This window comes from Sinocyclocheilus rhinocerous, unplaced genomic scaffold (assembly GCF_001515625.1).
Source record: "Sinocyclocheilus rhinocerous isolate Xijiao unplaced genomic scaffold, SAMN03320098_v1.1 scaffold1219, whole genome shotgun sequence".
NCBI lineage: Eukaryota > Metazoa > Chordata > Actinopteri > Cypriniformes > Cyprinidae > Sinocyclocheilus > Sinocyclocheilus rhinocerous.
Genome location: NW_015634012.1, coordinates 213,947 through 226,305, shown reverse-complemented (window position 1 = coordinate 226,305; position 12,359 = coordinate 213,947). Strand labels below are relative to the sequence as shown.

The 12,359-nt window shown below is 35.2% G+C and overlaps 1 protein-coding gene across 1 annotated transcript in view; it reads right to left on the bottom strand.

Annotated features, from left to right (window-relative positions):
- Positions 1–8,170, bottom strand: part of LOC107744960 (phospholipid phosphatase 3-like) — a 34,228-nt gene extending 26,058 nt beyond the window's left edge. Inside the window, exon 1 of the mRNA XM_016558786.1 lies at positions 7,542–8,170. Within this exon, the coding sequence (XP_016414272.1) occupies positions 7,542–7,731 (190 nt within the window). The 5' untranslated portion in view covers positions 7,732–8,170. The remainder of the gene's footprint in view (positions 1–7,541) is intronic.
- Positions 8,171–12,359: the final 4,189 nt, after the last annotated feature.

The following is a 12,359-nucleotide window of genomic DNA, read 5'->3' as shown; positions in this document are numbered from 1 at the left end:
CTTCCCCAGCTCCACCTGTATAGATCTGCTACGGGGTTATTTTATATGCTATTTGTGCAGCAGCAGTATGTCTTAAATGCTCATGGCACCGTATCGCCATATGCATTGGCAGTAGCAAGTTCCTGTACTTGCTTGCAGTAGCAGCAATAATCTACAACTACAGCAATAACCAACAGCAGCGTAGCAGATCTGTTCCGCCAAGACCAAATACATTAACATTGTCATATCCATCACCATGCTAAAATGTTCCGAGAGTTGTCATGATTGAATTACATTTATTCAAAGAAAGAGCAATTTGTTCAGTAAAACACTGTTAAATATTAAAAAAAGCTATTTTATGTTTAGTATTCCCCCTGCTCTACCGAAACCATACTGAACAGTGACGTAAAAACCGAGGTACGAACCAAACCGTCATGTTTGTGTACCGTTACACCCCTAATATACAGTCAATATGACACATCTTAAGGGGGAACCCGTCTGTCTGATTCAAAGCGGTGGAACAGACAAGGCTGCATATTTTCAGAGCATAATTTTCAGTAATAGAGCTGTGGTAATTGTGCTGCTAACTGCCACTCATTTGCTCCTCTCTTGAAAAAAAGAGTATAATCCTCTAATTTGTTGTGTCTCTCGGCAGGATTCACTCTGGTTTCCTTTCACTCATGAGAGAGACTTGCTGCTATCATAGATCTCAGCCAGCACTGTCCTTTAACCTCTGACCTTTCACCAAATCCATAACAACAGTATTAATCCACCAGCAAACACACATGGCCCTGGGCGGTTTCTTCATTTAGAGCTGTAACCCTGTGTACAACAGAGAGTTGGCAGGCTCCAGCAGGCTGCACTGGATCAGTGTTGAGTAGCTTAGAGCGAGTCTGATGCTAGACTAATGCACTTTAGCCAGAGGGGAGAACACAGACAGAGATAATGGCAGGGTGGTCTCTCTGGTCATTTATTGAACAAATGAGAGTAGATAGTACAATTACACTCCCTCTGACAATTATTTGCTAATAAAACAGGTGTAAACAGCTGTAAAAGCTAAATATATATATGTGTGTGTGTGTTTGTGTGTGTGTGTGTGTGTGTGTGTGTATATATCTATGTATATATATATATATATATAGTTAAACTAATGTGTGTGTGTGTGTGTGTGTGTGCGTGCGCGCGTGTTTAGATTTTATTGAATTATATTGAGATTTTATTTCATTATTTCCCATTAAATTATATAAATGAAATAATAAAATAAAAGCACAATATAATTCAATAAAATCTAAACATATATAAACTATATATTGTTTAAATATTTTATCATTTATTATACATGAACATAAATAAAACATGTAAAACCAAATATAAGTAAATATTAATTGAATAATTGTAAAGCTAAATATTTATTTTACAGATAAATATATAATGAATTACAATTTATTTTAAAAGAAATTACATAAACATTCAGATACATTAAGATTTATGTATTACAAAATTTATTTACTTATAGAAATGTAAAAAATGTTTATCTTACATTTAGACTAAACATTTCACATTACAGCTATATGGATTAATATTACTAAAATATAGATATTAGATTATTTATAAGAATATTTCATAGTTCTTTTAAATTGTAGTTTTGCATTTATATATTCATTTTACATTTATAAATTCAGATCTATATATTCAGGATTTACTTTTTTATACAGATTTACAAAATTATATTTTATTATATATGTATTATGATATATATAAAATAGTTTATTATTTTTGGATTTATGTAATTATGTGTAATTACTTTTACTTATTTACCAATACCATATTTGATACTACTTATACTGTCACATTGACATTATGATTGAGCTATTAATGTGAAGAGAGCAGAGATCCATTTGCATTTATCAACATGAATGAGCATGTGGAAATGGCAGACACCATGTGCTCATGAGCAGGCCTGAATGTGCTGCCGCCCACATAACTGACATGCTCCAGCGTGCTGCAATCTCAGCTTTCTCTGCCAACTCAATGGAAACACAAGATGTTTTATACAAACAGACACTTTATACGCACACACCTACAGGCCTCACACTGCCGCACACTCCACTGGCTCTTTTGTAAGAGCGCCTTCGATTTGATGCTGCATTTTGTGGCAGAGAGGAAAGGTGAAGGAGAGAGAAGTGATAAACAGGAAGAGGAGCTTCATTCAGGTACAGCATCACTCCATCTGATAGGACGCCTGTCCTCTCTAAATAAATGCTTTACTCACTCAATGAGATGTTAACACACACACACACTGCCATGTCTGTGTCTTTTGCTTTGATGTCTCAGTCATTTCCTTTAGATCAGAGCTGTGGGCGTCTTACCTGTACAAATCTGGTGAGGCACTCAGGGTTCAAATGAACACTGAATCATTAAAACCAAATCATTCACAAAACCACTACCACTGACAGTACCATTGTTCACTGATCTGGTCAATGGTTCATTTAAAAAAAATTATATACCATTATCTATAAAAAAATATATATATTTCAAATAAACATATGCTATCAAGTATATTGTATGGTATATTTTCATGGTACTACTATGGTACTTTTTCTTGATTTTGTCTTGATTTTATTTGACAAAACACCTTAGAAACCAAAGAAACATCTTAGCAACTGCCTAACAACCACATAGAACATTCAGATTTACATAATTGCAGATTTATATATTCAGAATTTACTTTTTAAATACAGATTTGTAAAAATATATATATATAAAGATATATGTAGATTTTGTGTACTTATTTAGAGGTGTATGTACTGTATATTCAGGATTGATATATTTACATTATAAATAATATAAATATTATATTTGGATCATTTAAAGTTATTTAAAAGTAAATTTGAGATTTTCAATCAATTCAGATCTATATATTCAGGATTTACTTTTAAATTAAATTAAATGAAAATGTTGTCAGAAAAGTATAAATATTCGATTATTTATTAGATAAAGTTATTTAAATGGAAATTTCATATTTTTAAATTCAGATCTATATATTCATGATTAATTTTTTTATTTATAGATTTATAAAATGAAATAATATTTCAATCTTTTTTTTTAACCTATATTTCTATTATGCACATTTTTTGCACATATATTTACATTTTATATATGTATATGGAATAAATTAATAGATTCTTACAAAAACTTTAAAAACCATCTATCCATCCACTGTCGGTCTCCATCTGTAAAGCATATGACCTTCAAACTTCATGACCTTTTAAACTTCGTTTTTTACTTTCAGATGAGGCAAAAAAGCAATGTTTATTTTGGCAAACATTCAATAGTTTCAAAGTGAGATCTGACACAGTACTGTCCTGCAGCAATACGACCATATAAGTTGGTCCAACATATAATATATATATTTTTTCTTTCCACTGCTATATGAGGATTGTGAAATTGTGGAAGAGGGTGATAGGGAATCAGTAGTGCTTGTTTCAACAGGCTCTCTCATAACATGCACTCAGGTATGCCTGTGACCTTTCTTTCACACTTTCACCTTTGACCCGCTCAAGCCACAGGTACTCAAGCAGATCTCCAGGGCAAGCATTTCTCCAGAACTTCCTTATGTATCGCAGTCTGGCCGAGTGGAATGTACTGACAAAAGAGTTGCAGAGAAGCGGAGCCAAGTGAGTGATCGATCGTCTCAGCGTGTCTGAGTGCCTCTGTAATCAATCTGCAGTGCTGTTTTCCACTGCTGATGCAGTCAGCGCTCACTTTCACATGCACAGCAAGAGTTTCTCCGACAGATCCGCCATCAAAGCTGCTCTTATTCCAGCTTTGTTGGGTTATTAAAAGTGGATCAGAATGCCGTGGCATGAATACCCTATTCACTGCTGAAAAAACAACACAGAAATCAGTTACAATCCTTCAGCCTGCGATGGGCTCAAGCTTCAAACACAGTACGCCAAGAGCAATACGATGCAGACACCATGTTTAGTAAACATTCAAATATGCTGGTAATAAAATGCAGAATAAACTTACACCAATAAATATTATTCATTGAATGTAGGTTGTTTACAACTTGCAGCATTAATATCCCGCAGAATTCAACTGTTGTGTAGTCACAGGTGTGTTTTGCAGCACCTTTGAATATAGTTCATCCAATCAGATTTTAGAGTCAGTAAAATATGTTTTATATTATAAAACTGTAAATGGTCAATAAAGTCAAAACTATAACTGCACATTCTATATTAACGAGCCAGGTTGCTAAGTTTCTATCTAAATAATATTGTTCATTAGTCAATCTGAAAGATGTTCATAGTTGACCAGAAACATATAAACTTGGTGTATTATGCAGAATTCAACTTGTGTGCAGTCAAAGGTTGTAGTCGCAGATTTTAGAAACATATCTTTCCATTTTATTAGTCTTATTTTCATCCAAATAGAGAATCCAATTATTCAATCCAACATATCCTTGTGAAAAAGAGGTGCACTTAATTGTATCGAATGTAAAAGCATATTTTAAAACAATGTAATTGCAGATAAGATCATATTAATGAAATAAAGCTCAAGTGTACTTAAAGAGAGTCCACTTTCATGACTATGTTTCTTAACACACTTAAGGATGCTTTTGAACAGTGCACTTTTTTATTTCAAAATAAAAGTCTTAAAATAAATATAAAATAAATCATATTTAATGAATATTTTCTGAATGCACAAAATTGCACCTTCATCATTATAAATATCAAATGAATAATATATTTAAATAAATGACATAAAATTTTTCAACAGAAATGATATTAAAGTATATTTTAGTTTTCCATAAGTGCTTGCCAGTACATTCAGCATTACAATTTAACCATATTTCAAAGACAAAAGAAGTAATTATGAAATTACATATAAAGATGTATTTAAGTCCTACTTAAGTGGTTCAAAAAGATTTTTAAGTATAGATGAAACTACAGTAGAGTTTCATTCAAATGTAATGCAATTAAAGGGTTAGTTCACCCAAAAAGCTATGAGAATACTTTTTTGCAGAAAACAAAAATAACGGCGTAATAATTAATAATAATAAGTCATCACGCCGGATCTGGGTCAGCGCCGGCGCCGCCACACACTCGCGTCATGATACTGTCAGTAACGCGCGTCTACAAGTGACGCAGTATAGACGAAAATGTGGAATAAACTCGTTATTTTTGTTTTCTTTGCGCAAAAAAGTATTCTCGTAGCTTTGTAACTTAACAGTTAAACCACTGATGTCACACGGACTACTTTGTCGATCATCTTGGTACTTTTCTGGACCTTGAACGTAGTAGTTACCTTGCTGTCTATGGGAGGGTTAGAGAGCCCTCAGATTTCATCAAAAATATCTTAAATTGTGTTCCGAAGATGAACGAAGGTCTTACGGGTTTGGAACAACACGAGGGTGAGTAATTAATGACAGAGTTTTCATTTTTGGGTGAACTAACCCTTTAAGTGTCTGAGAAGTGCAAACATTACATTCAGTTCAAACTCATGCTCAAGGGTACCAGAAAGCAACATTTCAATACTTCAGATGAATACAGCATAAATGAGCTGCATCATGTGGCTCTGAATGTTTGACAGTTCCACGTCCATCAAAAGAGGGAAATGCACGCACGATGGTACCCAGAGTGAGCAATCGCAAATGACCCCGTCATTTATCACGTCATGCCTCATCCCACAGCACAGTTCCTCTCTGCTCACTCTCGACATACTGCAGTCTGTCATCACAAGGTTATAAGAACTCCTCTTTCTTAATCACATATTAATCCGGTTAGAGTGCACAAACCTGCTGAGTGCATGACTGTAACATCATAAGTCAGAAAGTGACAATCATCCTAAATCAAAGGAGGCCCTTTCCTCCATAAACCTCAAGCAGGAACCAGACACTGTTCTAAAAACAGATTCTGTGGGACAAGGACTTTTCTCTGGAGGCTTACAGCAGGTCTTATGTGAGTGATCCGCACAGTCAAGCCGGTGAAGAACTTACTGTAACCTGTCTGTCTGCCTGGACAGGTTCTATTTGGCACACCAAAAGCAACGACAAAAAAACACAATTGAAGTGTTTATCGCCTCATCCCTGTTGTGAATGTTGCTGTGACACATTAAATCATCTGAAACAGATGGGGTGTTAACTAATTTTACTAGCAGCATTGCAGACAGCAGTAAATGCGTCAACAAACTAACAGGACAACATTTTGCTAGGATTTGTGCAGATGAAAAAGTCTTTGGGAAGTGGCAGAGAAACTTTACACTTCATAATAACTTTCATTAATAATGTTGTTTTTTTTGTATAAATATCTAGACATTCTTGAATCAAAACGGCAGACGCATTTACTTGAGAAGTATAATTACTTAAAATATTGTCTTGTTTTCTGGAAAATTCATCAAAATTTTGTTTTTGCTTAAAACAAGAAAAATATCCACCGATGGGGTAAGAAAAAAAACTTAATTCAAGGGCAAACAAGATTATTTTTCTTACCCCATTGGCAGATTATTATATATTTTTTTATTCTGATAGTTAAAAAAAAAAACAAGACTTAATATCTTAAGTCATTTTGCTTCTCAAGTAAATGTATCTTGATTTAAGAATGTTTATATATTTGTAATGGAAAACAAGACAAAAATACTAAGTAAGAAAATCTTTTTTGATGAAACAAAGTTTGTCACCTAATAAATGTGTTTCATAAGGACCAAAATATTATTTTATTTGACAATAATCTTGACTACATAAGGTTGAAAGAAAAATAAATAAATAAATATGGGTCAGATCAGGTAGGAGCACAAACAATTGTGCAGTTTCACTATTTTTTACGGTGAAACTAATACTGTTTTAATGAAAGCTACAATAAAGTATAACCAAAACAATTCAAGTAAACAACACATGCAGTTCAGGGCATCTGAAAAGGCAGTTTCACTTTTCTCTGGAGAACTGCTTGTTTCCATGGATACGACTGAATTTCCCAGGACAAACTTTCCTGCCAACTCTAAACTCAAGACACACACACACCACGTGCGTAGAGGTTATGAACTTATTATTTTCTTTTCCTAAGCTCTGGTTTGGCTTTTGAGAGGATTATTTGGATGGAGCAACTTTGTATTTCTCCACTTTTGAAATGTTGTTCCCGTGTCATGTTTTGACAGCAGGAAAACAATATCTTTTGTGGAGAAAAGTTTTTTTGTTATGAGGTAAACAGATGAAGTGGAAGCTCCACAACCTACAAATAAATCTGTTGTGGTGTTTTAAACTTGTTTTCTTTGCTTAGGAGGGGAGGGGGTGGAAAAAAACACTTCAGCTTGGCAACATTTTCAATAACCTTCATTACTACATTATATAATGCTAAATAAATGATCATGTACGTTCTAATAGAAACGTCATGAAACTTTGATTTGACCTGCAAAGCATTATATAATGCTTGTAATTATAAAGTGTAACCCAGTACAAGTTCTGCTGACTTTTCATAATATCTTTCAAGCAATAACATAGCATTATATCATTGACATCATAATCTAAGTTACTACAAAGTGTCAACCAACTTTCTTTCTCTTACCCACGAGCAAACAGAGGATGTCCAGCCCGACCAGCATCTTTCTGCTGGAGCACTGAACCGTATCCACAGGTTCCGCGGGACTCGGGATGTGTTTCGTGCCGTTCTCCAGCGCAGTGTCTCCGGATCCGCCGTGATCCGCCAGCCGCTGCTGGAGCTCCGCGTGACTGTTTACCGAATTCAGCTTCTGCATGATGTCCGTTAAATTCAATACTTATGTTGGCGTCAATAAAGCCAATCTGACAGGTTAGGAATAAAGCTGAGTTGAAGTTTTGAATCGTCTGAATGTTTTACGTTAAAATCCAGTAAGTGTCACAGCAGATACAGGCAGACGTGTAGATGATGAATACTGAAATATACACACAAGTCTTAACTAATAAAACGAACAGACTTGAACAGGGATCCTGGTCCGCTCTCTCTTAACTTACATGAAAACTCCTTTCCCCAGCACTTATGAAAAGTTTCAGCTGCACTTTGGCCATCATCATCTGGACATGATGGAGAAAAACACATTCCTGAAAACATATGTCAAAAGTTTGTCATCCTCTATGACTTGTACTCTCCATGTCAAACAACTTACTTTCTACAACCCAGAGAAAACTTGAAGCGGATCGTGTTTTGATTTGCGGGCATTAGCGCTATTCCTCCGCCCTCTCTAGGGCTGTCTCAAAACCCTAGTGAGCTGCCTACCCAGACAGCATTTTGACGTTTAAACTTGCAAGCTGCCTGCTTAGGGAAAAAAATTCGGGTGCGCAATTTGGTGTGGTTCATCTTGCAACCAAAATTGACTTATGCAATTTAGAACAATTAGACATGTGTTGTTATGTTAATTAATTTTTAAACAAGCACTGTTTTTGTCATATGTTTATGACATTTAAAACTTTGATAAACTTATGTTGTCAATGTTATCAAGCAGCAGTCTTGGTCTGACTGCCTCCTCAGGTGACCGCCATGTTGTTCGTTGATTCTTGTTTTATGATGAAGTGAACGAAATATCGCGGGAAAATGTGATGAGGCATTGCAATGGTCATCCTGCAAAGTTTGTATTTTTTTTAAATGTACATTTATAAAACTATACTTCTTGTACCTTTGCATCAAATTACAACTAGTTTACGCTGCAGTGATGGTGTTTCTAATAGCTACAACGGCTGTGGGAGTGCGGACATTTGACAATGTTTTCTCTTCTGACCACGTTACTTTTTTTTTTCCCCTCTTTTTGGAAAAAAGTCATGGAAACACTATCGTGGAATTTTTCTTTTGCTATCTGAGCAAATGGGAACGCAAATAAATATATTTGGTGTAGTCTCCCATTCACTGCTACAGAAGTTTACCCAACTATGGTGGACATGTGAAAAGGGTCCATCGTCAGTAGTATAGCTATGTATGAAGCACAGCTCACACAGAAGTCACCTTCATAACAAGCAGCTTTCTGTTGGTCAACATGGCGAATCCACGTGATAAATATGAACCTGGTAGCACACGTACATCACGGAGACGTCTATTTGACGTCTGCATTTACATCTGCAAGACGTATTTTTTTAGAGTGTTTGCTCATCTGCAAAACGTCTATAAGATGTTTTCCAGCAGATGTCAAATAGACGTTTAGAAGATGTCTTTAAGATGTTTATGATTTAGAATGTATGTACATGTATGTAAATGTATGCAGATCAGATGTTTGTTCACAGCAGATGCATCTAGATGAAGCGAGCTTTAACAGACATATTGCAGACGGACATTTGCTCCGCAGTTGCGAAAGCTGAGTGGGGATTTTTTATTTTTTTGTCCTCATGCAAAATTCCCAATCAATTCCTTTAATTATAATTTAACTCTTGTTGTTACTAAATCTTTGAGCCCCCATATGTGTGTATTCTATTAATCAAAAGGCTTGGGCGTTGTTTAGCAGTTGAATCACATAAAATGATTTCTAGCGCATTGTAGAAATGCCATCTAGCTAGGCAGCCCACTAGCAATTTAGGCACAGTCTTTCTCATTCTTCCTCTCTTCCTGCTCCTTTCTCATGAAACCGGCAAATGCTGCCTCTCCCTGTCTTTCAACTCCAACTAATTCTGAAGCACTGATCAGCTGATTGTTTTCCCCCTTTTCATTAAATGGAGGCCTTGAAGAAAACCTGTCAGACCTTATCCTTTACACTCCTTTCACAGTGACCATCGATTACAATAATATAGGTTAATATTTCATGTAAAAAAAGTCACATCGCACACATAAAGTAACCTACTTGATGAGTTTTGGGCCTCTCTGTAGGGGCTTCTTGACATTTGTGTGAGGTTTTCAATTATCTGCAGGTCTGGTGAACTTTGGAGAATTGGGAAATATTGCCATCTGGTGAGTGTTTTAACAATGGCATTTTCCATCCGATTCAACAGAGTCTGTGCAATTCTCAAGCCCCAATCACACCAACAGTGAATAAATGCTGAAGATCTGTGATGTCCACAGCCATCTTGAGGTCTTTTCTCAATGAGTGAGTTACTCACTTTCAGACTGAGGGAATGTTATTTCCTGTGTTTTTACGGTTGTATTTTTAAGTGTTTAATATTAATATTACTTAATCTTAATTCTTCATTGATTTACCAATGAACTGTGGGCTATTGAATAGCAGAACATCTGAATATAATAGATATTCTGCTAATTATAATAAAGAACTGGAGCAAAAGAAAGAGCTGAAATAAAATTATTTTTGTAGAATGAAATATTTTAAGACATTATAACATTTGAAATGAGTCAGTTACGCTAATTAAAATTTAAAATTAAAATAAATAAATATTTGTATTTCATTTTATTTATTAAAGTATAGTGTTTACTCTACTAGGGTACTGTTTTTAACTGTACCTGACATGAACATTTTAATAAATTATTTTATAGACAAATAAAAGAAATATCACATGAAAAAAATCCATGTTTTTACTTTGGTTTTTGTGTGGTAATATAAAAATCTAAAAGTGTTCCAACTGTACACGGTCTATGCTATCACCAACTGTGCTTAGACAAAGTGTATTTGCTTAATATCCAAACAAAATGGAAAGAAGTGCTGTTTTCTCCCACAAAATTATCAACTTTGTGGTGTGGATCAACTGACGTTTTTATGGAGCTCATCTAGACAGTCACTTCCATTCCAGTGATGTCTGTTTCTGTGAACCCTCATTGCGCATCCAGAACATCGCATAATGTGTAGAAACATTTTAAGACCTATAGGTGGAGACAAACAACCATTTGTTTGAGAATCAAAATTAGATGTATTATTTTAAGACATTATAACATTTGAAATGAGTCAGTTACGCTAATTAAAATTTAAAATTAAAATAAATAAATATTTGTATTTCATTTTATTTATTAAAGTATAGTGTTTACTCTACTAGGGTACTGTTTTTAACTGTACCTGACATGAACATTTTAATAAATTATTTTATAGACAAATAAAAGAAATATCACATGAAAAAAATCCATGTTTTTACTTTGGTTTTTGTGTGGTAATATAAAAATCTAAAAGTGTTCCAACTGTACACGGTCTATGCTATCACCAACTGTGCTTAGACAAAGTGTATTTGCTTAATATCCAAACAAAATGGAAAGAAGTGCTGTTTTCTCCCACAAAATTATCAACTTTGTGGTGTGGATCAACTGACGTTTTTATGGAGCTCATCTAGACAGTCACTTCCATTCCCGTCAGTTATAGACACATGCGACCATGTTCACCATTATAACTTTCCCATCACGTCCCCACACATCTCAGGTGTTTTTTTCTTTTTTTTGAAGTTCTGAACTTCCTCTGGTGAGGCAAAGGATCCACCCACAAGAGTGACCAGTCACCAACCTCACTCGCCCCAGATAGATGACCTAATCTTTAAAATGTGCCTCTGTGTCTCTTTCGGTTCCTCTCAATCAAACACATCTGAACAGCGAGGTTCCTCTTTTGATTTTCTTCTTCACTGATTTATTATCTCACCCAGGGCCTTAAAAGCTGGGAAAATCTCTTGTGGCTTTGGAAAGTGTTGGTATTTCATCATTTCTCACTTTGTGGTTTATTGGTTTATTATTTTTTCTGCAGGTGTCATGAAACACTTTATCTGGCTGATGACAAATAGCAAGAGTCATTCATACAGAGCATGTGTGGCATTAAACTTTCACAGGTAGACCATAGACTGGAGCTCAGTTTGTACACGACATGACAGTCAACAGGCGTAATGGTTTTTATACTGTACAAACTGTATTTTCTATCACCCTACACCTAAACCTACCCCTTACAGAAAACTTTCTGCATTTTTACAATTTAAAAAAAAACTTTGTTTATTTTTATACTAGTTTTACAAATGAGGACGTCCCCAAAGGGAGGTTTTTGGAGATTTTGTCAGGTTTAGCTCACTTTACAATTACAAATGTATCCCCAAAATATGGTTAAGTAGGTACACACACACAGGCCCGGATGGGCTAATCGGGAGAACCGGGAGGATTCCCGGTGGGCCGGTCTGTTTTTTGGCCGGGAGGGCCAGTGTTGTCTTTCCACTGGGTTGAACTATGCTGTTCCTAGGCTGCCTGCACTCATAGCAGGCCCACTCTTTTTTAATTTTTTTTCTCGCAGGCCATATTATTATTTTCACCAGATCATATTAGTAACAAATTCTCAATTGATAACTAAAATAGACTGTAGGCGCGTTTCCATTACCCTTCAAATTGCGCAAATTGAAATTGCGAATTGAAAATACGCCTAATGGAAACGCTGTCATTTCGCAATACTTTTTTATCGACATTTATAAAATATCGCCAAAGTTTTGCGCAAATCTGTAATGGAAACGCGCCTAGTGATAA